This window comes from Lipophrys pholis (assembly GCF_963383615.2).
Source record: "Lipophrys pholis genome assembly, chromosome: 19".
In the NCBI taxonomy this organism is placed as follows: Eukaryota; Metazoa; Chordata; class Actinopteri; order Blenniiformes; family Blenniidae; genus Lipophrys; species Lipophrys pholis.
In genome coordinates, this window is record NC_137647.1 from 26498859 (window position 1) to 26525941 (window position 27083).

At 45.3% G+C, this 27083-nt stretch overlaps 1 protein-coding gene across 4 annotated transcripts in view; it reads left to right on the forward strand.

Annotated features, from left to right (window-relative positions):
- LOC308124205 (syntaxin-binding protein 4) overlaps positions 1-22867 on the forward strand; it is a 105391-nt gene extending 82524 nt beyond the window's left edge. For 2 of the 4 annotated variants that reach the window (XM_080487104.1, XM_080487103.1), the window contains exons 12-20: positions 5122-5210; positions 9155-9251; positions 9981-10108; positions 11236-11328; positions 14186-14239; positions 14311-14508; positions 19512-19628; positions 20450-20593; positions 21461-22867. In XM_080487104.1, coding sequence (XP_080343230.1) covers positions 5122-5210; positions 9155-9251; positions 9981-10108; positions 11236-11328; positions 14186-14239; positions 14311-14508; positions 19512-19628; positions 20450-20503 — 830 coding nt within the window. In that variant the 3' untranslated portion in view covers positions 20504-20593; positions 21461-22867. Of the gene's footprint in view, positions 1-5121; positions 5211-9154; positions 9252-9980; positions 10109-11235; positions 11329-14173; positions 14240-14310; positions 14509-19511; positions 19629-20449; positions 20594-21460 lie in introns of all 4 variants that reach the window. The other 2 variants (XM_080487102.1, XM_080487101.1) reach the window with 1 other exon arrangement.
- The last annotated feature ends 4216 nt before the right edge of the window (positions 22868-27083 follow it).

Below are 27083 nucleotides of genomic sequence, written 5' to 3' on the forward strand. Positions count from 1 at the left end.
GTTTCCACTGAGTCTCAGTCACAGTTTTTTAAGTTTCTCTAAAATAGATGTGGATCGTGTTTCTCTGCTTCTGTACATTGAGACGCGTCACTGAGCATCAGCTGACAGCGTGACTTTGTCTTCTGACCTGAAGACAGCTGGTCATCAGAGATGTTTAGTTCTATTAGGGAGATAAACACACTTGTGACACTAAGGCCGTGTTTGTGCAGTTTGTCATCGGTCTGACGGCATGGAGATTTCTAACGCCCTGTTTATACGACAACGTTTCACATGACAACACCTAATCCGTTAAAAAAGGAGTGTGTTCACACTGCAGCAGCGGACACAGAGACAACGATGTAGTTAGTATGCCTGGCCAAGGGAGGGCGCTGTTGCTTGATTTTGTAATGAAACTACAAAGATGTGTGCAGAGAACAAAACACTATAAAGCTGAAGAAAATGTAGAGAACCTGACATCCTAGTGGACTGATGAGGAACCGGATGATATCAGGGAGAGTCTCAACTATTAAACTACTGATCTGGACCATAAAACTAGAATATGGACCGCGGGTCGTACCACTACGGGTCGTACCACTACGGGTCGTACCACTACGGGTCGTACCACTACAGGTCGTACCACTACGTGTCGTACCACTACTGGTCGTACCAGTACGTGTCGTACCACCACGGGTCGTACCACTACGGGTCGTACCCCTACGGGTCGTACCACCATGGGTCGTACCACTGCGGGTCGTACCACCACGGGTCGTACCACCATGGGTCGGCCATGTTTGTTTACAACTGGATGAGCAGGAGGGAGGGGGGAGATGAGCAGTAACAGGCTCTGTAGCCTCCATCAGTCTCTGCAGGAGGGATTTGCACCGTGAAAGAATCTTTCCACCTTGGGAGCCGGGATATAAACTTCACGCATACAGTAGATCAGAACACTGGTGTCGTGTAAACGGGGCCCCCAAAAATGAAGAAAGTTTTGCAGATACACTCGTAATCCACAGTATAAACCTAACTAACTCACACAATAACTGAACCATGAGTGATTCAGTACCCTGAATTACTGACAATGAACAAAGTACATAAGTGAAGATATTGTTTCTCCTATTGTGTCTCTGTTTGAACACTGAACTAAACCGATCCTAGGAAAGAAATGCCTATGTGCATACATATGTGCTCTGTCATGGAACCAGTGATGGCGGTAACGCGTTAATCAGTAACATGTTACTCTAATATGACCATCTACAAATTGTACCACTTTTCAAAAAATAAACACGTAAACAGTCTGATACCTGGATAATACTTGTACTTGACTTCCTTTGGTTTTATATTGTTGTTAAGAGAATCTGATCAAAGTGCTCTTGGGTGAGTACACACCTCTTCACTCAGTCAGCCATTAGCTTAACCACCGGCATTAGTCAGCCATTAGCTTAGCCACCGGCGTTAGTCAGCCATTAGCTTAGCCACCGGCATTAGTCAGCCATTAGCTTAACCACCGGCATTAGTCAGCCATTAGCTTAGCCACCGGCATTAGTCAGCAATTAGCTTAGCCACCGGCGTTAGTCAGCCATTTGCTTAACCACCAGCGTTAGTCAGCCATTAGCTTAGCCACCGGCGTTAGTCAGCCATTAGCTTAACCACCGGCATTAGTCAGCCATTAGCTTAGCCACCGGCGTTAGTCAGCCATTAGCTTAACCACCAGCGTTAGTCAGCCATTAGCTTAGCCACCGGCGTTAGTCAGCCATTAGCTTAACCACCGGCATTAGTCAGCCATTAGCTTATCCACCGGCGTTAGTCAGCCATTAGCTTAGCCACCGGCGTTAGTCAGCCATTAGCTTAACCACCGACATTAGTCAGCAATTAGCTTAGCCACCGGCGTTATTCAGCCATTAGCTTAGCCACCGGTCAGCCGTTAGCTTAACCACCGGCCTCAGTCAGCCATTAGCTTAGCCACTGGCGTCAGTCAGTCGATTGCGAAGGATTTTAGATGGATAGATAGATAGATAGATAGATAGATAGATAGATAGATAGATAGATAGATAGATAGATAGATAGATAGATAGATAGACAAAATACATTTCTTCATCCATAATCTTATTACCTGGTCAGGATTGTGGGTATCTGCTAATAACTTGGTGGTGGAGTGTATACTGTGTTTCCACTATGTAATGTACATGTAATGTACATGTGACATGTGGGTGTGACATGACAGTTAAAGTTTAAAGACCTGTCTGTCATCTCCAGCAGACTGACGAGGGAGGAAGGGCAAGGATGGTAAATCCTCTGGCTGAGTAAGGTTGTTACAGTCTGATCGTAACCTTAGCAACCCTGTGTGTGTGTGTGTGTGTGTGTGTGTGTGTGTGTGTGTGTGTGTGTGTGTGTGTGTGTGTGTGTGTGTGCGTGCGTGCGTGCGTGCGTGCGTGCGTGCGTGCGTGCGTGCGTGCGTGCGTGCGTGCGTGCGTGCGTGCGTGCGTGCGTGCGTGCGTGCGTGTGTGTGTGTGTGTTGTCTTTTCTGCAGAAAGCAGCCATACAAATCTGGGACAGAGAAACTCATCAAATTAATGTCAGAATCCAGAACCCCCGCCCTTCTCTTTCATCTATATAATCGTCCACATTTAATCATCTGCTTTTCATCTCTCTCTCTCTCTCTCTCTCTCTCTCTCTCTCTCTCCCTCTCTCTCTCTCTCTCTCGCTCTCGCTCTCTTTCTCTTTGTCTTTCTCTCTCTCTTTTTCTGTCTCTCTCTCTCTCTCTCTCTTTCTCTTTCTCTTTCTCTTTTTCTGTCTGTCTCTCTCTCTCTCTCTCTCTCTCTCTCTCTCTTTCTCTTTCTCTTTTTCTGTCTCTCTCTCTTTCTCTTTCTCACTCTCTCTCTTTCTCACTCTCTTTCTCTTTCTCTCTCTCTCTCTTTCTCTATCTATCTATCTATCTCTCTCACACACACACACACACACACACACACACACACACACACACACACACACACACACACACACACACACACACACACACACACACATTCCTGGCTTTAGCATTGTGAAGACAACAATAAGAACATATATTGAATTGCAGCTTAATAAAGATCATTTTCTAACTTTGACTCTCAGGTTGCCGTGACTTTTCTTTTCTTTCGTACCTGTCGGATGTCAGACATACGTCATGTGGACTGACTTTGACCAGCTTGATGCTTCAATCCGGCCTGCGGGATAATCTTGAAAAGCAAATATTACAAAAATGTAATATTTTGTAGAATAATGGTTGTTCCACATTTATTCCCATGGGACTGTTCTGGTTTCGTTCCACGAGCAGCAGACATAATACAAGCGTGAAATACAACACATCAGTGGCCTAGCATTAGCATGAAAGCTATGTGCTCCTGATCATGAAACTTAAATTCTTTTGTCCATTTCAGAGCGAAGACCAGTGTTGAGAGTAATGCTTTACAAAAGTAACGCAGCTACAGTAACTGATTACTATTTGCTGTAATGCAGAAATATATATATATATTTTAAAATTTTTAGTAAGATTATACTCGTTACAATTGAGGTAGTGTGTGTTACTCTGCCTTTTAACATGATTGTTTTAGAATTTAAGAAAACACCGCAAGACAGAAAAAAAAACAATCCACAAGTTTTTCCTGCTGCTGGAATTCATAACATATTAACAGATCCTACATTAGTGACATGGACTAACTCCCACTATGTTCAGAGAAAAGTGGAGTACAGTGGAGTATGATCTGTGTGCCACGCTGTGAAAACTCTTCTTCAAATGAAGAAGGACAGACATCAGGAAAGTTGGACAGTTTCGGATTTCCAGCATCAAAAACTTTTAAATGAAACATCCTCAACACACAAACGACGTGGGGTTTTTTCCATCGATGTGAGGCAGGAAATATGCTGCAAGCTTTTTTTTCTTAAAGGTGTCTGTCTTTGGAGCAGCAGAAATAACACTGTTCTCTATGAGCGGCCGGCTGTGAGCAGAGTGCAGGGACCGTCTGCAAATTACAACCCGCTGCAGCACCGAGGCTTAATTCTCTCTGTGCTGGAGTCTAACTTTCATTACTGGACAGTGTCATGGATTTGGTCAAACCGGTTCACTGTGGAACTGTGGACCTAAGTCATGTACAATAGTTAGTGTGTGTGTGTGTGTGTGTGTGTGTGTGTGTGTGTGTGTGTGTGTGTGTGTGTGTGTGTGTGTGTGTGTGTGTGTGTGTGTGTGTGTGTGTGTGTGTGTGTGTGTGTGTGTGTGTGTGTGTGTGTGTGTGTGTGTGTGTGTGTGTGCGTGTGTGCGTGCGTGTGTGTGTGTGTGAATTTTAAGGATTAAATGATTAAACCTGCCTTCGATGGCACTTCTCTTGATGTATGTGATGCTATAGTTTATATAATACACAGTACAAATGGCAGGTCAAGTACAAGTTATGTCCAGTCAGTGGATGCCGTCTTTGTGTTGTGAGCTTGAATTATAAGAGGATAAAAGAATGGAAACAAACAGATTGTGTGTCTTGTCTTGTAATCAGGCAATAGGTTACATTATAGTGGTTCTCGCTCAGTCGTGTTTCATATGAACAGTCCTGGACTCTTAATATGTGCAGCATCTCATAACGGACCAGACTTTGTGATTCTGACAGTCGTTGTTACTAAAGAGTCTTTATAGCTGTAGGGGCAGACAGTCATTATCCTACATCTCCTCCACTGAATGTAGAATCAGCTGCAATACACTACATTTCAGAAATGTGGAATGCCTGATCATATTTCTGCCATTATATTGGTGAAAGTAAGTCAAAAGTATTGTAACGTATTACAATTCAGAAACAATAATACTGTAATGTAACTAAGTACATTCAAATGACAGTAACTAATAATATATGATATATTACATTTTGGAAGTAACTTGGCCAACACTGGTGAAGACTGACAATAACGGACAAAATCAATAAAATAAAGGTTCCTTCTATATTTTCTGTTTGGATATTTGTTGCTGTTTAACTCATTTGATTTAATTATTCTCAATTCATTCTTTAATTCTTCCCTCAGTAATCAGGGGCAGTAATATTGTAGAGAATTACAGTGATTTCTCATATTCACTTATTCACCATTCTTATTTTTCTCTTCTCTTTATTCCCTTTCTGTCTCTTCAAGGTTCAACCAGCCCGAGGTCCCCGACAGAGACCAAACCCAAGATAACCCTGGACCCCCACATACGTCTCAAATCAGAGAAGTTGGACTTGGTGAGAGAATCTAAAGTCCTGATGTCAAACACACTGTGATCACAGGTTCCTCCAAAACCAGGTACATACCAGGTTCCTACAAAACCAGGTACCTACCAGGTTCCTCCAAAACCAGGTACCTACCAGGTTCCTCCAAAACCAGGTACCTACCAAGTTCCTCCAAAACCAGGTACCCACTGGGTTTTTGAGGGCACCAAGTATGTAGTGTGGAAGGTAACTGGTACAAAACCATGACTTTGTTTTAGATCGAGGTGCTTATCAGCTGAACCTTCAGCAGAGATGCTGCTTCTATTTAGGGGAGACTTTTCTTCAGCTGGATCTCCACCACGTTTATCTGCTGACGTCAGTAGCTTTACTTCTGTCTTGGACCACTTCAGTCTTTTCTGAATCACTCTCTTGATTTTCCTATAACTTAGAATTGTTATTGTTTTTTAACTTTTGGGGCTAAATCCCGATTTATTGGCTGTAATGCTTCAATAGCTTTGTCCACCAATACGTCCATCTTCATTGTGTCACATGTCCTTTGGTGCTCCGTCCAGCCACTGCATGGTCAAAGCAACCAGGCCGTATCTTCGTGTGACGTCTCATGGTTTTATTCTTAGTTGATAGTTCATGTTTTGCAGGTGGTTTTAATGTTTTGCTGTACTTGTCATGTATTCATCCAGACTGAAGCAGGAATTTTTTCACTATCACCCCCCCTCTCTTCATCTATTTATTGATCTCTCGCTCTCGCAGCTTCTCCCCACTTGTTCTGTTATTTTTCTTGTCTCAGCACATTTCTGTCTCTGGCCTGCTCTGCTCCTCCTGCCCTCCAGCCTCTCATCTCCCTGCTGATGAGCTGCGCTTCCCCTCTGCCTCGCTCTGCCCGTTTATTCAGCCTCCATTTGAGCTTTGGTCCAAGTCCTGATAGCCCAGAGGTTGACCCTAATCTACCAATTCATTAATGGGATTAGAGAGACAGACAGAGTTTAAATGTTGAATACAGACACAGTTCTCTTTTCATCTGTTCGCTTCTTTGCAAAAAAAAGAGACAGTTGGATTCTGAATATATTTAGCTTTGAGAAATACTTCAGTGAGGAAATGTCAAAGCAGTCAAAGCTTCTCAGAGAGCAGCAGGTTTTTAAACTTTAGTATTTCTTTCAAAGACTAATTTGGTTAACTTTGTTAGATAAGTAAGTTTTTCCAATCATGGCAGAAAAGCCACATTTGTTTACAGAGAAGCTCAATAATTTACACATTTCAAAGACCACATTGTCAAGGACTTTTCTATTTAATTAGCCCATGATATATTCAGTTTTTTGTGAATTATGGAGCTGCATTTCTACTTGGAGTAAGTTCTTTTAATTAATAGTTCAATAAAATCCCAAATTATCCCATTTATACAGTCCCACGATTTATTTTCAGTGTGAAACAAGCTGTTCCAGCTTCCGTCTCCTCAAGGCGACCTTCCCTGAACGCAGTTTTCTTTCTCCTCGGCAGGACTGTTTGTAATGTGACACCAGCCTGAGCATCAACAGTCTGAACACTGAAGATTGATTGTCTCCTAAACAGGACCTTAAATACATTATTCCTGCATCAAGCTCAGCTCGTCTACCAGCAGTCATATGCAGTTTATTAATAGGATAAACAGAACATAACACATCACAGCGTCACCACTACTTTTACCTGCAATTCACAAGTAACAGATTACAACTGAGGATGAGTAGAGCAGTTACACTCGCCTCAGTTTCCATGTGCTTGTCATTGACCTGCCTGAGACTGTTTACATTTGAAAACTCTACATTTTCACTATGTTTTGCCTTCTTGTCGAGTCGGTGCAGAACTATATAAATTTAGCATTTAGAGCCGGAGTGTCCTGCAGATTCTAGTTCCTCCCTGCTTCAGCATGCCTGAATTTAATGATGATGTCATCACCAAAGTTGTGAAAAAGCCCAGTAACGAGCCCCTCATTGTAATCATGTGTGTTACAACTGGGAGGAGCTAAACCTGCAGGACGCCGGCCCTCCAGGACCGAGCTTGGACACCCCTGTTTTAGAGTTTGTTCAGCTCAGTCTTTAGAATTGAACAACTTTTCTCCAACAAAGTCAACATTTCCTCCCATCATCTGCCTACGTGGAGACACATTTCCTCCATACAGATACTCAGTAGAGCATGAAGAAAGACAGAGAGAAGCAGCTTAGAGGTTTACGCTCTGTTCTTGTGTGTTTAAATTACAAAAGCACAGCACCAACTAGTGGCCGGACATGAAAACTGCAGCATTTTTCATTATGATCATAATTGAAACGTATCATCCGGAAGTGAACATTTTCTGAAATGAGAACAGACAAGCTGCTATTTCAAGTAGATTATCTCATGAAATCAGAGCCTGAGAACAGTGGAGCTGCTGCCTCTCTCCTGCTTCAGCCGACTCTTAGCTTTAGCATTAGCCACACTAATTGATTTAGCATGTATTAGCAGTGTCTCTCTAATCCATAATTAACTCAGTCCTCCTGAGTTCATTATGAAGAGTCCTCCTCCGACGAACTTCAGCGAACAGCCACATAATAGAGCATCTTCCTTGTTAAAGATTTTCATCTGACTGTGGTATTTCAAGCACGTCTATTTCTCCATGTCTATTTTAAACAAGCACAGTCAGCAATCCTTCAGATTTCTCATAAAAATAACTTTCAGTATAGCAGCACTACCAAGACAAACACAAGCTCAGACTGAAATGTTTTGAACATTTCCATATCTATATGACAATGACAAAGTTTCAAACCAAACTTTTACTTTACAAAGAAAAGCCTTCAAATGTTCGGTGTTCCAGAGATAATTGCAGACATATTTCAGATTGCAGTAATGCTTGTACAGTTACATGCTGCCTGAAGAGAGAGTGAAGCTGGATTGTTCTAAAGCTGCTCATCTGTTGAAGCCTGTAAACGGCAGCAGATATTCCAGAAGTCAGTGAGACGTTGATGATTCTGCGTTTGGCAACACAGTGAGAGAAACATGTCGCTTCCACACAACGTCTGTTTGCTCTGGCTTGTGTCCCCTGCAGGGAAGCAGCTGCTGTCAATCAAAAACCAACAAGGATGACAAACCTTGTCTTTTTATTTTATTCAGATCAATCTGTGGTCAAGAAAACAATGAGAACATGTTCTTTCAGGTTAAAACGAAAAAAGTCAGATTCCCAGAAATCTGTTGTACATAGTTGGAAGAACAGGTTAGTGTCAATGTATGCGTGCGTGCATGAGAGAGAGAGAGAGAGAGAGAGAGAGAGAGAGAGAGAGAGAGAGAGAGAGAGAGAGAGAGAGAGAGAGAGAGAGACAGACAGAGAAGAAGCAAGAACAAGCCAGATTAAATGTACAGTGTAACACACACACACACACACACACACACACACACACACACACACACACACACACACACACACACACACACACACACACACACACACACACACACTCAGGAACAGTTTCACTACGTGTGTTTTGTAACTAACTACTCCGTCAGTGTGTGACTCCAGTTAGACTCTGAGAATCAAACAGGAGAGGAGATACGTTCTCACTGTATTTTCTTAATGTCTCATGATAAAGGGGGATGTACGCCTGCTGTGTTGACATGTTGATGTTGACAGTGTAGAGCACTGTTGTATTAAATGTTAGAAGGATAATCAGAGGCTGTGTAATTCAGTGTCTCTACTAAAGGCTTTGGACCCCCCCCTCTGATTTAAAAGAAACCCCCCAGTGAAGCCATGTTGGACTCACCCACTGTCACCCAAACAAAAAGCCTTTAAAAAGAAAAGCAACGTGGAGTTGCTCAAGATTCTGGACTGAGCAAGTAACTTTCCAGATTTAAATGTTCCCATTTCTTGTTTATAAGAGCGGGACGACAGCACGTGGCTGAGCCTCAGAGTTAAAGTCTCCATGTCCCAACTAATTCATCCTGTCTGTCCGTCCTCCCAGGCCTTGTCCTTCCTCGGGTTGGATGTCTCGGAGGAAAAGAGGAAGAAGCTGAGACAGAATCTGACCACAGACCCACAAGGCACCGTTGCCTACGGAGGTAAAGTCCTCACGTGTCCTGAACATGTCCAGCCGTGTGGACAATAGCTGACAGATCTGTCCTGAGCTCCTGTCAGCTGTCCCACTCTGTGTGACGGCTGCATGTTGCTGACCGGCTGTGTCACATGAACTTTGTGTAACCGTGAAGCAGCTCTGTGTCTACTTGTGTCCAGGCCCAGACTCTACAAACATTGAGGGTTTCCATCATGACTAAAGTGTCCTAATGTCTGGGTTTTGGACTTTGTGAAGGGTGAAGAAAACCATTGAAAATACTGAATAAATCAAATAAATATCAATATTAAGAAGTATGAAATGACTACTACAAAAAGTAGGAAAATTGTTTGTAAGTCACTAAACATGAACTTCTTCACTCTGGAGAGGTCGGTGGCAAAAGTGATTGTTATAAAGTGTGATCCATCCCTTCATCTATTTCCCAAATACTGAAAAACTCAATGTGCCAAACCAGAATCTACAACAGACGTCAAACACGGGCAGTGTCACTGGTGAAACAAAAGAAGTATGGTTTTTTCTGAACTATAAGTGACACCTGAGTCTCATCTGTCAAAATACGTGTCACAAAGAGAAAAAAAATCAGATGTAGAAACTGAGTTTATTTTCTCTGAGCACTGGAGAGCTGCTCTGACACGTTCAGAAGGACTGTCTGTCTCCTGCTGACCCGTTCCGTCCTCGAACCAGCAGCTAAACACGTCTTCTGCTTGCTTGTGCTCAGATTTTGTGGAGGCAACCCAGAAAATGTTCCAGGAGAACCTGGAGGAGCTCGGTTTGGGGGCAGGTCCCTTCACGTTCTCCTACCACGAAGCAGCCAGCCTGATGGACACGTCGGCGTTTCACTCACCTGTAAGCAGCTCTCACTTCCTCTCACCTGGAAACGTGCACCTGTGTGTGGGGAGGGACGGTCAGGGGTCTGGCTCAGGGGCCCACAGCTTCAGCAGTGGGTTCAAACCTCCAAGCACAAGCTCACGTCTTTTATCTTACGGCCACCACTGCTTCAAAAAGAAGAAATTGATTCCGCGGGTTAAATTTGAATGTGTAGTTAGTGTAAGAGACAGAAAAGTCCTGCCTCCACTGCATGATAGTCTCCCACATCGAAACACTGTGGTCCTGGCATCACTGTGCTTGAGCTGAATGAACAGCTGCATATAAAGACGATGGAGAAATTTGTTCAAAAGCTTCAGTCGTTTCATGTGTGTGCTATATATTTGTGTATAGAGTGTTGAACAGCCTGGCCCCACCACCTCTTCATGAATTCATCCACAGAAGGAACAGTGAGACCAGAACTGGATCCACAGTGAGGGGGGATGTGAAGTGCAGCTTCTGAAGTCCACGTTTCAATCAAGTGTTGTTCTAGTTGGAACTTTATACCAGTGGCCGTTAGAGAAAACTCCACCTATGTCTCATTAAAGAGATCTTAAATCATGTCTCCTTGGTCAGCAAACTCGTGACCACTCAAAAGGTGCTATCTTAAGATATGTGTGTACTATCTTCATACGATCATTCTGTTGTTTTAGCATGAGTAGGTCAGTGTGTGTGTGTGTGTGTGTGTGTGTGTGTGTGTGTGTGTGTGTGTGTGTGTGTGTGTGTGTGTGTGTGTGTGTGTGTGTGTGTGTGTGTGTGTGTGTGATAAGGCACCTTAACTTTAGCACTTTAGGGATAGACATGGTGATGTTTTGGAGTGCTGTATTGTTTGTTTGTTAATGTGATATGTTTCCTCCTGTGTTATGTTGTATATGTAATGTACTGTGGTACGTTTTCTAGCATGTGGTACGTCCTTTTACCCCGTCGGACTTCAGATGGAAATTAGCTCTGAACTAAATCTCGCATATTTACAACCGGTTCATTAAAATACATTGTCCCATTCAAATATATTAATAAATGAAATGAAATGAGGACAGTGCCCCCGGAGGTGGGGCCAGGTGTTGCGCTTTGTGAACATGGATCTGACAGATTTTTGTGTGTGTCTTCAGACGTACGAGTCAGAGTGCAGCTACAGCAGCGAGGAGATGGAGCAGTTTCAGACGGAGGTGAAGCAGCTGCACACTCAGATGAAACAGCTTAAGGTGAACACACATGTGTAACCTTCAAATAGTGTGTTATTGGAAAAACTGATGAATGTCCACAAGTTTCTACTTCTTTCTGTTGCTGCAGAAGATCATTCATCTGTAATATTGTCTCTGATGCTCCTATCATTATAATAATACATCTTCTCCTCATCAGATTGTATTTTAATTTGTTGTCATTATGTCATAGCTACATTATCAGGATAAAAGTGGAGTGGCTGCGTGGAGATTGAGGCAACATCCCTCCAACAAACCCCAAACACAGACCCCACAAACCACAAAATAACACGTTTTTGATTTGGTCTTTAATAAGGAACTTTTTTAGCTTCAGCACAACCTTGCCTGTGTAGTAATATCCAGAACTGACAGCAGAACCAGATGATTAGTCCTCAAGTGATTCTCAGAGTTGACTACAGCACAATAAATAGAAGGAGCAATTATCAGGTTCAGTGTGAACGGTTCTTAAAATGTGGGGGAAAAGTGAATTAAAACATTTAAAATACTGAGAAAATAAGACAGCACATGAAATCACTTCAAAACAACTGAAACGCATTAAATATTAGGAAAAACTGTTTCGGGGACAAAAACCTTTCAATATTTTGTGGGCTGATGAGAGAAGGACCCGGAGATCAAGACCCTTTTGTCCAGATCCAGAGATCCCTGCAAGGAGGGACAGAAGAGTGAGAGGACAGAAAACCTGCTGGAAGTTTATGACATGAGATCTGAATGTTTGGAGGATGAGTAGAGGAGTCACGATCAGTGCATCAATGAAGTCGACCAGCCTGAAAGCTGAAAGCTATTTTCTACTTTGTTTTAGAGAAGAGAAACGTTGGTCCTCACTGAAGTAACAATCACAGACTGTTTTACCTCAAAATAAATCCCCTGTTCTTCTAAATGGAACTGAAAGACAAAGTGAAGCATCCCGGCTCACTGGATGATCACATACTGTGTTTCCAATGTTTCCTTTTGTCTGATTCAAGAGCAGAAGATTTCAGCTCATCCATCGAGTTTCACTTCATTGATCGATGAATGTCTTTTGATGATAGTCTGAGGGAAAAGAGTATCTGCTTGTAGTGGCGCCACCTCCTGGCATAGTACACACACCCCCTCCACCCTCCCCTCCACCCAGCCAGTCCCTGAGCAGCGGCTTGCACGATTCTCAAAGCAGCCACAAGAATGCTCCACTCCGAGTGACTGTCACCAGGTTCAGCACCCTGGACAGCTGCCAGAGGACGAACTGGATGTGGGAATTTAATGCATTTAAATCTGCGACATGTAGTTCAGAAGCGTTTGTGTTTGATTAGCCTACCTGTTAATTTAAATTTAAATTTGAAATTAAAATTGAACACAGAACAAGTGCTGTTCTGCAGTGCGCACTGCAGAACAGCACTTGTTTTCATCCACACTCTACAAACGTGGTGGGGATTTCTAGAAGTCATATGTATGCTCCTCACTATAAAATGCTGTTACTATGAATAAATGCATTTCTGTGCAGAGAGGAAAATGTGATTCAGTAAGACGTAGAGGGAGAGAGAAATTCCCCCTTTCAAATATTTAGTTTCACACCTTCAAAAAAACTGTATGCACAGTACGTATAGGATTCAGGCTGGCGGCGCCACTGTCTGCTGGTGTCCACTGTAGCCTCACCAGGGGATGTCCCTAGCTGCAGATGACAGTGACGGGAGACCAATGACACCGAGACAGTTCTGGTTTTCAAACAAAAGATCTGGGCTTTATTTCTTCCCGTACCGGGCATTCATTCATTCATTTTCTTCCGCTTATCCGTTTCCGGGTCGCGGGGGTGTCAGTCTGAGCACCATCACCCAGATCACAATGCACTGATTAAGAACCTTCCTGCAGGTGGTGAGCCCACAGGAAGGTGACGCCCGGCGTGGGACACGAACCCACTACCCCTGAGATTGTGAGTCTCATGCTCTACCAACTGAGCTAGCCGGGGGACACCTGTACCGGGCAGTTAATCCAAAAGAAATACAGAAAGACCTTAACTCAAATCCAGGCTTTCCAACTACAGCATCCTTTCTTAGCCTCCAACATAAATAGTCCTTTCCAAAACGTCTTCCTTGGTTGTCCAGAGCCCTTGCTTTTCCCTGCTCCAGCCCAGCTCTCTCTCCTCTCCCTTCCAACCCTCCCTCTTCACTCAACCCCAATCATGGGCACCTGACAGCCTCCGGTGTGGCTGCAATGCCTTCTGGGTGCTGTAGTCCCCTTTAGCAGCCATTTTGCCATTTACTGGTTCTCTGTGGAAGGGAATGTACCTCCCTTCCACCACACAGCCTCTGGTGACACACTGGTGTCCACTAGTGTCCACTACTGTCTTCTGGTCTCCACTGGTGTACGCAGGTGTCCACTAGTATCTACTGGTGTACGCCGGTGTCCACTAGTATCCACTGGTGTACGCTGGTGTCCACTAGTATCCACTGGTTTTTCCGCTGGTGTCCACTAGTATCCACTGGTGTACACTAGTGTCCACTAGTGTCTGCTGGTGTCCACTAGTATCTACTGGTGTACGCTGGTTTCCACTAGTATCCACTGGTTTTTCCGCTGGTGTCCACTAGTATCCACTGGTTTTTCCGCTGGTGTCCACTAGTATCCACTGGTGTACACTAGTGTCCACTAGTGTCTGCTGGTGTCCACTAGTATCCACTGGTGCACGCTGGTGTCCACTAGCATCCACTGGTTTTTCCGCTGGTGTCCACTAGTATTCACAGTCTTCTGCCCACTGTGGCCCCTGTGGACGTGGATACACTAAACAAGATGGATGACTGTGTTCTGACAGGACTCTGGTCTGTAGTGGTGTGGATTCATCTTCTGCCTGTTTTGGCAGGTGATGCTGAAGGATATGGAACACAGCAAGAAAACCCTGGAAGAAGAGCTGCAGAAGACCTCAGAGGTGAGACGGAGGCCTGCAGTGTGTTTGAACTGTGCCTACAAGCTGGTGACATTTCCAATGTCTGCCCTCAGAAAGCCTGCCTGACGGTGGAGGAGAACACCCGTCTGAAGACTCGTCTGCAGTTGGCCGAGGCCGAGGTGGTGCAGCGGCACGGCAGCAGTGCCGATCAGGACTATGAGGAGGTGATCCATCTCCTGGAGGCCGAGATCAGAGACCTGAAGAACCAGCTGGTCAGCAAGAGGCCAGCACAAGCAGCCGAGGCCACCAAGGTGAGGCTCCAGTCACTTACAAGCTTTGTCTATTTACTGAGATCATCATTACTAAGGTTATTGTCTAGTTTTACTGTGTATTTGTCAAGTAGTCCAGTGTAACTTTCTGGTCATGTCATATTTTATCTCGAGTCACCAAGGATATTGGTTTTAATGTTGAGTATCCACTCTAGTCGAATCGTTTTAGTTCTAGTCCGAGTATATTTGTCTTGCTATTTTTAGAGCAAAGTATTCAATGAATACGTTTGTTGAGTTTCCTCATATATTTAGGTAGTTACCCAGTTCATGTATTATAAATCGCTCCTGAGTATATGTCGCACCAGTCAAAAATGCATCATGAAGAGAGAAAAACAAATATATATAAGTCGCACTGGACTAAAAGTCGCATTTATTTGGAAATTTATTTCCCAAAATCCTAGAGCAAGAAGAAACATTTAATGTGGAAAGACAAGTTATTCAGTCCTTTGGCAGAGTCTTCTGTGTGAACATGAGCATCGTGGTAACTTTGGTCCATCTCCACAACATGCCAGCACCACGGTGAAGTGTGATTTCTTCTGATTGTCACTATATTCACAATCTTCTGGACTTTCTCTGCAACACTTCGGCCCGTGAGGATATCAAACGTGAGGGTGCTAAGCTAACCAGCTGATCGCTATCTACGCCAGGCTTGAGCGGTGGGCGCCGCGGCGGGCACTGCTGAAGCCCGGTCTCGACCCGCCAGGCTGAGCCAGCCGGACTGTTGCGGCGCCCGAGCCCAGTTCTGTCTTGTGTGAGCAAGTAGGGTGTCTTGTCCCCGTATCGTGTCCTCGCTCTGCGGCCGGCCCACACCGGTTGTCTCAAGTTGTCTTTTGAGAGAATATATGTATATATTAGTAAATTTCATACTTTACTGTAGAGAGGAGTTGATTACAGCCTCATATAAAGTCAACAATAATGATAATAATAATATTAAAGCAAACAGCTCTGGTATCGGAATAGTATCGGTATCGGCAGATATCCAAATTCGGGTATCGGGATCGGATTGGAAAAACGTGGATCGGTGCATCACTAGATTAAACTAAACTAAAGTAGATCAACTAACTACATGAACTAAGCAACAAAAACACAACATAACACAACCATTACCAACACTAACAAGCCTAGTAAAACCCCAAATAAAGACATTTGAAGCGCCGCCAACCCAACTCCCATAATGCATTGCAGCAATCAGCTCCATGAAGCTACAATATGTTTCTGCTAGTAAAGTGTTAATCTAAGAAAATCAAGATGGTAAAACAGCTTTAAAGAAACTTAACCAATGATTCTAGATCTCCAGACTCTCCCAACAAGATCAGTCTCATGACCTGGCAGAGCGTCTGTTGTTCATGTTGGAAACACGGAAACAGAGAAAATGAAAACAACTCTGATGGCAGAGCGGCCGTAGTGATGGAACCAGTCCTGCAGAGCGTCTGTAGTGATGGAACCACTCCTGCAGAGCGTCTGTAGTGATGGAACCAGTCCTGCAGAGCATCTGTAGTGATGAAACCACTCCTGCAGAGCGTCTGTAGTGATGGAACCACTCCTGCAGAGCGTCTGTAGTGATGAAACCACTCCTGCAGAGCGTCTGTAGTGATGGAACCAGTCCTGCAGAGCGTCTGTAGTGATGGAACCACTCCTGCAGAGCGTCTGTTGTTCATGTTGGAAACACGGAACCAGAGAAAAATGAACACAGGAGAAATTTTCTGAGCTTTCCTTTGTTGAAGGTCTGGTAGCTCAGGTGTTGGTCTCCTGACTATGGTTTGGAGTTATAAAGTTATAAAGCTGGATTAAACTTGAGAGCTGGGGCATGCATGTTTCCTACAATGGTCTCGCAGAGCTTCTGCTCAGAACAACACACCACTGTCCCATTGATGCAGAAAACCAGAGCCAATTTTAAATTTTTTCAGAAAACAATATATCATCAATTCATTTATGTGATAATTATGTCATAAATTCAGAAAAACAGAGCAATTTTGTTTTATAATAAATTTTTTCCCATAATTATGAGATAATTATGTCATTAATTTAGAAAAACAGTTGTTTTTAAATTTTTCATGTGAATGCTACACTTCTGTGTTTTTACAATTTGTTGGTGGTTTTGGCCGGATCGGAGCCTCTCGCCTCCACTGAAACGTCCTCTCCATTTTCTTCACGTTTATATTGTATTGTTTTCTGCACACATCTGTGTAGTTTCATTACAAAATCAAGGAACAGCCCCCTCCCGTGGCCCGACATTCTAACTACATCAGTGTCAGTGTATCTGCTGCTGCATGTAAACACACTCTTTTTTTTAACGGATTAGTTGTTATCATGTGAAACGTTGTCGTGTAAACGGGGCCTCGGAGGAAGGGTTAGGTAGGCTGAGCCCCACCTGGTGTCATCAGAAAGAACTGCATGCAAAGTATGTTATTAATTCTTTAAGATTATAATATAATATTTTCTTGTCTGTGAAAAAAACGTCCTCCGAAACTGCAAATAATTAGTGTGTGAGGACTGAACTCCCTGGTTCCTGGTCTCCTCTTGCTGCTTCAGGTTGTTTCCTCCTGATCCACACAATGGTACATTAGTGTAGCTCGCCCCTCCCTCTCCATGCAGTGTGTATTACATTAGTGTAGCTCGCCCCTCCCTCTCCATGCAGTGTGTATTGCATTAGTGTAGCTCGCCCCCCCCCTCACCATGCAGTGTGTATTACATTAGTGTAGCTCGCCCCTCCCTCTCCATGCAGTGTGTATTGCATTAGTGTAGCTCGCCCCTCTCTCACCATGCAGTGTGTATTACATTAGTGTAGCTCGCCCCTCCCTCTCCATGCAGTGTGTATTACATTAGTGTAGCTTGCCCCTCTCTCACCATGCAGTGTGTATTACATTAGTGTAGCTCGCCCCTCTCTTACCATGCAGTGTGTATTGCATTAGTGTAGCTCGCCCCTCCCTCTCCATGCAGTGTGTATTGCATTAGTGTAGCTCGCCCCTCCCTCACCATGCAGTGTGTATTGCATTAGTGTAGCTCACCCCTCTCTCACCATGCAGTGTGTATTGCATTAGTGTAGCTTGCCCCTCTCTCACCATGCAGTGTGTATTACATTAGTGTAGCTCGCCCCTCTCTTACCATGCAGTGTGTATTACATTAGTGTAGCTCGCCCCTCCCTCTCCATGCAGTGTGTATTACATTAGTGTAGCTCGCCCCTCTCCCACCATGCAGTGTGTATTACATTAGTGTAGCTCGCCCCTCTCTCACCATGCAGTGTGTATTACATTAGTGTAGCTCGCCCCTCTCTCACCATGCAGTGTGTATTGCATTAGTGTAGCTCGCCCCTCCCTCTCCATGCAGTGTGTATTGCATTAGTGTAGCTCGCCCCTCCCTCACCATGCAGTGTGTATTGCATTAGTGTAGCTCACCCCTCTCTCACCATGCAGTGTGTATTACATTAGTGTAGCTCACCCCTCCCTCTCCATGCAGTGTGTATTGCATTAGTGTAGCTCGCCCCTCCCTCTCCATGCAGTGTGTATTACATTAGTGTAGCTCGCCCCTCTCTTACCATGCAGTGTGTATTACATTAGTGTAGCTCGCCCCTCTCTCACCATGCAGTGTGTATTACATTAGTGTAGCTCGCCCCTCCCTCTCCATGCAGTGTGTATTACATTAGTGTAGCTCGCCCCTCCCTCTCCATGCAGTGTGTATTACGTTAGTGTAGCTCGCCCCTCCCTCTCCATGCAGTGTGTATGGCATTCTCGATAAGAGAAGTGATGAAGAACCAAATCGTTCAGCAGAATCAAAAATGAAATCAGAATCTTAAACATGGTCTCAATTCCCATCCCTTGGTATGGTCGGGCAAGACGCACATTGACTGAAAACGATGATGTCATTGCTGTGTCTTCTTCTCTGTTTTTTGTGTATTTCTGTGACAGTCACAACGCCACCAATAGGCCTGGCATATGTACTACATTGTTTTGAGTGGACGTAGATATTTCCTGCACCGATGCCGTGTGGACAGGAAGCGACAGGGAGAAAAACGATGGTTAGTCTCGTGTGGACGGGGCTTTGTATGAGGTAGAAGACCAGCGTAGCCACAACAGTGAGTCTGGACGCCTGGCTGGAGCTGTGTGATGTGAAATGTAAAGACCCCCCCCCCCCCCCCTCCAGCTGGAGGCCCTCTGTCAAACACATCCAGCTGCTGCGCTTTGCTCTGCCTCCACACGCTCTCCGGTGAAAAGAGGGCTTTATTTCTTTTCTTCTGCCTCTACCTGTGGCTCAGGTATTCGCTCCAGAGGCTGCTGACAGAGATAAGAAAAGAAAGGAGGACAGAGAGAGTTTGCAGGCGACAGCAGCAAGAACACGCTCACGTGATCAGATGAATCAAATTCACCAGCCTGAATTCAGCTGCTCGGTTGTTTAAAGGGTCTGAATCAGGTTTGATGAATATTCATTTACATATTTAAAGTTACTGGAAAACAACATATTTATTCTCAGGCAGCTTTAAAAGTCTGTTGTTTCCATCGAGAAGCTTCTCCGTCCCTGCTGACTACTCTGACTTCCTTCCTTTGTGATGCTTTAAATTCTTTTATGTTCTCAACTCAGACATCCTCAGACATGTCATGCAGATCGATGAATATGTGTGTGTGTGTGTGTGTGTGTGTGTGTGTGTGTGTGTGTGTGTGTGTGTGTGTGTGTGTGTGTTGTGTGTGGGTGGGTGTGGGTGTGGGTGTGTGTGTGTGTGTGTGTGTGTGTGTGTGTGTGTGTGTGTGTGTGTGTGTGTGTGTGTGTGTGTGTGTGTGTGTGTGTGTGGGGTGTGGGTGTGGGTGTGGGTGGGTGTGGGTGTGGGTGTGGGTGTGGGTGTGGGGGTGTGGGTGTGGGTGGGTGTGGGTGTGGGTGTGGGTGTGGGTGTGGGTGTGGGTGTGTGGGTGTGTGTGTGTGTGTGTGTGTGGGTGTGTGTGTGTGTGGGGGTGTGTGTGTGTGTGTGGGTGTGTGGGTGTGTGTGTGTTTATCAGGAGGAGGTGGTGGAGCTAAACAGGAGGCTGAACACCATCGACTGTCAGCTCAGGAAGTCGGAGCTGAGCCGGAGACATCTGGAGGTCTCCAACAAGAAGCTGCTGGGCTTCGCTCAGGTACGACTCCACTGCAGTGTGAGGCGTCCATCAGTCTGTCCAACAGTCTTTCAATCAGTCTGTCCAACAGGCATACCAGTTTAACTCTCCAGCAGTCCATCCATCTATCAACCAGTCAGTTCCTCCACCTCTTCAACCTTCAGATCTGTTCTGACATTGATCAACACACACACACACACCCACACACACCACACACACACACACACACACACACACACACACACACACACACACACACACACACACACACACACACACACACACACACACACAGTGGCCAGTAAAGCATTAATGCAGAAATTAAGTTCAATATCCATGATAAAAAGATGTGCTGTGTTTCGCTCCAGCCATCATCCATTCACGGCATCATCATGTATTCTGTATCAGTGTACTAATGTCTCTGAAGCCTTTGATATGTTCATACTGATGTAAAGAGCAGCTCATGGTTTGGCTGTTTCCATTTGAAAGCCTGTGTGAGGAAGTTTTGTCATCAGATCCTGGCCTTCCTCACACTGCCTCAGTACATCTCCAGTGTCTCAGTGTCAGGTGATCCTGTGGAGAGCTCACTCACATAGTTCCAGTGGAGTCAGTCTGCCCCCCAGTGGCTGAGGGACACCCTGCAGCTGTATTTACATTGCTCACGAAACTTGAAGAACATGTTCAGGGACAATCGTTCAGACTAGTTTCTGGATGTGAAGGTGGAGAAGGATCTCAAATCCAGCTGTTTCTCACCAGTCCCCTCTCAGAAGTGTTATCAGTAACTTCCAACAGGTTTGTGTCACAATTAGCTGAATGGTTGTTGTTGTTGTTTCTGTCTGCAGAACGTTCACAAGGTGTTGACAACGCCCAGCCTGCTCGGAGGAGAAGGCTGGTAAGAGACGTCTGCAATTCATCCAGCACTCCAACAGAGCAGCGCTCTAATCACACTGCCTGCTGTGTGTGTGTGTGTGTGTGTGTGTGTGTGTGTGTGTGTGTGTGTGTGTGTGTGTGTGTGTGTGTGTGTGTGTGTGTGTGTGTGTGTGTGTGTGTGTGTGTGTGTGTGTGTGTGTGTGTGTGTGTGTGTGTGTGTGTGTGTGTGTGTCTTTACTGTCACACTCATTTCAATGCAGAAAGTCCAACATCACTTCAGGCAGCTAAAATGACACAATAATCTATTAATAATAAGTAATTAAACACTTTGACTCTTTGTTTCAGTGCAAAGAAATGTAACATGTCACATGTAAAGACACATTTATTCACCAAATCAGATTAAAGCTTAAATATCAGTAAAATATTGACTGTTTGACATTCTCAATTACAGAGGATAGTCAAACTATCTGCTAATTTAGTTACAAGTAAAAATGCAACAAAAGACTGAACTTTATTTAAAATCCAGGGTTCGTTGTCATTTTTTGACTTTGTGAGGCTGAATTGGATCCTCTGGGGGGCCAGTTGTTGCCAGATGTTTGATACCCCTGCGGATGCGGACCTCAGGCTGCACCTCCTTAAGCAAACAGGACTTGAGTGAAACACAAACTGCTAACAGCAGTTGGCTCTGTGGACCTGCTCTGAACTGTTTTCATGACATTATAAGAATAAAGAACAAACAAGTGTGACACTTGTTTTACAGCTGATTTCACACTACTGGTCTGACTTTCAAAGAAGTGTATTTTATAAAAATGATTTCAGTTTTATTCTCCACTTGTTGTTTTTTCTTGGTATCAGTGTTTTCTGTTTCACTGGACTGTTGCTCTACAAAAGGTGTTGTTGTCTGAGGTCTGGGTCAGGGTCCATCTATCCTGCAGTGTGTCCTGTTGGTTTCTGCTGATTCAGTTGTTTTTGTCTTTCTCCAGCGCTGGAACCCCAGGACATTGGTTCTCCTCATGTGTGAGCAGCAAAGCGCTGAAGAGGATGGGTGGAGAACTCAAGCTGACCCCACAGACCACATCAGACCTCCAAGATCCACCATGTTCCCAAACCACTGACTGAAGTCTGGTTCAGAGCGGAAGCTTCGTCCTACAATGTGAAGAATGTTCTGCTAGGTCCCCTTCTGAGCCCCTGCAGGACTCAGCTGAGACCCCCACCATCCCCTCTTAACCCCCAACGGACTGAGTCTCTGTCCACATGAGCCAAAACCATCTTTTATCTCCCTGTCGTTCTTTAAAAAAATCAGTCCGTCACTATAAACACGGCCCAAACGATGTAGTGCATATGCCAGGCCTTTAGGTGGCGCTGTAACCCGCCACAGAAATACACCAAAAACAGAGAAGAAGATGCAAATATCCTAGAAGTCGACAAATCCAACATCTGGCCTTATTAAGGCGACTAGCATCAGCAACTTCTGCAGCTCGAGCTGCAGCAGGTCGTCTGCCATCGTTCTTGTGACGTCGCCGAGATCGGGTCGAGAGGCTGGACGATGACATCATTGTTTTCAGCTAATGTGCGTCTTTTCCGTCCACCTGTCAAAGCTGAGGCGGTGGTCTTAAATTTCTCCAGTCTGGAACCTGTTTTTTGTTGTTGTTTTTTGAATTTTCTGGCTCCTGAAGCTGAAGAAGCTGGCTCCTGATCTTGATCATCATCCTGATGTGGACGATCAGACAAAAAGCATGCGGCTACATGAAATAGCGTTGTGGTGTGGACAGGGCCTGAGACGCCCCACCGTCTCCTCTGAGCCCCCTGCAGGACTTGGCTGACCCCCCACCGTCTCCTCCACAGAAATGCTCCAGAAGAAGAGCTCTGCCAAATTTCAACCAGAAAAAAACCTCTGCTGGACTTTTCACTGTTTTACTCCTCCAGCAGGTGGCGCATGACCGCCCCCACACAGGTACGCATGGACTGCATGAAAAATGACTTTTTTTTCTTACTACTTGGAAAGGAAACTGAGAATCTTTCTACCATCTTCGTCTATCATCATCATCATCATCATCATCATCATCATCATCATCATCATCATCATCATCATCATCATCATCATCATCATCATCATCAACACTGGCACAGCAAGAAGTAGAGAAAACACAGACACACTACTACCCCCCTCCTCCCGCTCCTGCATGGTTGGAATCCTGCTGTCGTCCACGCTGAACCTGTTTGTCGTCTCAGAGTGGCGGCAGGTCAGGGGTCATCGGTAGGCTACATGTGGATCGTTGTTTTTTTCTCCAGACAAACAAACCGTCCAGTTCTTCAGTCAGATTACATGTTTGGTGTGGCCTCATGTTCTTTCTTTTACTGTTTTGTAATAAAGGATTAACTCATGACCGGACGTTTCTTTTCTTCCTGTTTGATTGGTTTAAGAAACTCAGATGAGCTGTAGATTTACTTCTGCTGAGCAAACGTTCTCACATTCAACTCCAGATGTTTCTACTGTCCTCAGTCGACTTCTTACTCAAGTAAAAGTACAAAAGTCGGAACTCTTCAACCAAGTGAAAATTATTCTTTGGTAAATATAAACTTCCAGCACACAGTCATTCACTGAATCTGTTTCTAAAACAATAATGCTGTTAATGACCAGGCAGAGCTGGACTTCTGACATGAACAAAAAGAAAGCGTTCCCTCAGTGAGGTACGGTGGAGGGAGCATCAGGACTTTGGGCTGTCAGGAGGGAAAATGAGTTTCCAGTGAATGTATCCAGCAGGATGATGGCAGATTTTCTTTTTTTAAATCCTCTTTTGAAAGTGATCTGATCAGAATTTCGTAGTGAATTCAGCCGAGATACCTTGATACAAAACAAGCGTTATACAAACCAAAATCAGGAACAGGAAATACAATCTAATAGAAGATCCCAACAGCAAAAACACAGCCAGAAGCTTTTGTCCTCCTTATTATAAAGATGTCCTAAGTTCACACATTTAACACTCAAAGCTGCTTTACATAGCAAAAACAAAAATAATTAAAGCTGCAAGCAGCGTTGGTCGGGACCTCGACCCTTGCCGGACGCCGGCCCGTCGGACATCTCTGACTCGTAAGCTAGTGATCGGTGATCCTAGCGACCACATAAAGCCACCCCCCAAAAATCAGCTCAATCGGCCAAACTTTGTTAGCATTCTAACCGTAAGGCGTGATCAAAAGTTGGCGTGAACATGCTAATTAGCTAGTGTACCGTAATGGTAGCGCCCCCATAGGGCCACACACAAAATTTTAGCTCAGTCGAACAAACTTTGTAGGATGCTAACCCTAAGGCGTGGTCAAAAGTTGGCGAGATCCAGCTAATTAGCTAGTGATACGTATTCGTAGCGCCCCCATTAGGCCACACACCAAATTTCAGCTCAATCGAACAAAACTTTGTTAGCATGCTAAGTAGCATGCTTAGACCTGTGATGTACCTGAAAATCACACAGGTTAACCCCACATGTGTTCTTGACCCGAAATCTGGTCTAATCTCACATGCTAACCAGTTAAGCTAACAGGCCTAGCGTTAGCATTAGAAAGCATTAGAAAGCATTAGCATTATGTCACAGTGCACACTAGCATGTCTCACTCTGTCTCTCTCTCTGTCTCTGTCTCTCTCTCTCTCTCTCTCTCTCTCTCTCTCTCTCTCTCTCTCTCTCTCTCTCTCTTTCTCTCTCTCTCTGTCTCTCTCTCTCTCTCTCTGTCTCTGTCTCTGTCTCTGTCTCTGTCTCTCTCTCTGTCTCTCTCTGTCTCTCTCTCTCTCTCTTTCTCTCTCTCTCTGTCTCTCTCTCTCTCTCTCTGTCTCTGTCTCTGTCTCTCTCTCTCTTTCTCTCTCTTTCTCTCTCTCTCTGTCTCTGTCTCTGTCTCTGTCTCTCTCTCTCTCTCTCTCTCTCTCTTTCTCTCTCTCTCTCTCTCTTTCTCTCTCTCTCTGTCTCTGTCTCTCTCTCTCTCTCTCGCTCTCTCTCTCGCATTGCATGCTGGGTGGGTGTGAGTGTGTGAGCGGGCGTGGAGCGCTTTGGAAAGTTTGAGCGAGAAAACTGTGTTTCTGCACTTTAAACTTCGGTGTTTCTCTTCCCCCTGGGTTCTCTTCCCCCTGGGTTCTCTATGTGAAGGTAAGAGGAGTTTAATTCATCGTTTTGAAAAAAAGAGAAGGTTTGTGAGCAATCAGGTGTTTTGTTGGAGGAGTGATGGCGTCCCTCCCGGTGGAGGGCTCGCCGCCTCCCTCCATCAAACACGGAGTTCGGGTGGTAGCTGACCCCCGGTACTCTGTGGAGGATGTTCTCCTGGCCGTTGGAGACGTGGTGGGTCATATTAACATTTTATATGGCTCTAGGATGAACAAGGCCGTGGTGGCTTTTCTCCGTGAGGAGAAGATGGTTCATTCACTGGTGGAACAGGGAATCGTGTTGGAGGATCTGTATGTACCGGTGTCACCGCTGTTCGTACCGTCCACCCGGGTCACTGTGTCCGGGGTTCCCCCGTTTATTCCCAACCAGCTGCTGGAGAACCAACTGGCCCGTTTCGGGAAGTTCTCTGGCGGCCTCAGGGAGGTGAAACTAAATTGTAGAAATGATAAACTGCAACACGTCCAGTCCCTCCGCAGACAGGCCTTCATGTACCTGAACGACCCGGAACAATCTCTGGAGGTGTCATTTAAAGTAAAATATGGTGACGGGTTCTACACGGTGTACGCCAGCTCGGGAAGCATCAAGTGCTTCGAGTGCGGGGATGTCGGACACAAACGTCTGGCATGTCCTCACAGAGAGCAGCCTGCGGACGGCAGCGGCGGCTCTGCGGAGCGCCGCGGCGCGGCCGCCCCGCCGCGGGCCGCAACATCGTCCGCGCCGCGAGCGGCGCCGTGGGGCGCGCCTCGGCCCGGGCTCGAGGCCACGGACGCTGGATCTCCCAGCGAAACGAGATCGGAGCGGCTGGCCCCCAGTGACGGTGCCCAAGGTGGGTTGCGGGTGGAGTCCCCGACCCTGGGCGCTGATTCGGCTCCGGAGCCGCAGGTGGAAGAGCAGGAGGTGGAGGAGGTGGAGGTGGAGGAGGCTGTAAGCAGCTCTCCACTGAATAGGAATAAAAGAAAGTTCCAGGACGACAGGGAAATAAACGTAGACAAGAAAAACAAAGACACACACACTGTAGAAGACAATGGACAGACGGAAACTGTAACACACACAGAGCAAACTGACATCCCCGATGCACACACACACACACACATACCTGACACTGACAGCTCCAGCACAAACACAAACACACACACACACACACACACCCCATATCAACCCCAGCACACACACACCCCACACTGCTGAATATTTCCACACACACATACACACACTTGACACTGAGAATCCTAACACACACACAAACACACACACACCTGACACCTGTGACCAGACAGAACAGCAACTGGAGGACGACATAGAAGACGACGACTCCCTCTCCCAGTTCTCTGATTTTCCTTCTCAGGATGACTCAACCTCATACACCATACAAGAAATAAATGACTTTCTTGACAAGACATTTGGACAATCAGTGGATGTGAAGGATTTCTTTTCAGATATGGACAAATTTATCAGTTCGGTTCTAAAAATGACAAAACAGGCCAGCACTGAGGAACTCAGTAAACAGAAACAATATCGACTAAAAAAAATACTGACCAAACTGAGGAAGGAAAGGAGAGGAAGACTCCTTCCTGAAACACAAAAACAGTAAAAAATGACTCTTATTCTGAAGGTGTTGTTTCCTCACTGGTGGTGGTTCACTGTCCTGCTCTCCCTTTCTCTTCTCATGGAGACTCTCAGAGTTGCTACACTAAATGTGAACGGAGGGAGAGACAGAGAAAGGAGAGCACTAATATCAGAGCTGTGCAAAGACAAAAAAATAGATGTCTTCCTCCTCCAGGAGACACACAGCTCACTTGATAATGAAAAAGACTGGCTCCTGGGCTGGAGAGGAGAAACCCTCTTCAGTCATGGCACTAATTTCAGTGCAGGAGTCGCGGTGTTGTTCTCACCTCACCTGTGTCCTACAGACATTTCATCCTGTGAGGTGGAGCAGGGTAGGGCTCAGGTGGTGCAGGCAAAAATAAAAGGAACCGTTTTCACCTTCATTAACATCTACGCCCATAACACCGGGGCCAACCGTGTTGGACTCTTTCAGAAACTAAACACTAAACTGAAACAACTTAACAGCAGTTCATTTATAATCATAGGAGGAGACTGGAACTGCACCACCCATTCAGACTCTGACAGGAACACACAGGAACCACACCCACCATCAGCATCCGCCCTTTCCACCATCCTAACTGAGAATGACCTGATAGACGCCTGGAGGACCCTCCACCCTACAGACAGACAATACACCTGGGTAAAGGCCACAGACAGCAGAGTCAGTGCAGCCAGACTGGACCGGATTTACATTAAGAAAACACATAATAACCGTCTGGTCCAGTCCACCATCACACCTATAGGTTTTTCTGATCACCATCTACTCGTCACAGATCTCTCAATGCAAACACGCCCACACCGACCTCCATATTGGACTTTTAACATCCAGCTCACACAGGACATGTCCTTCTGTCAG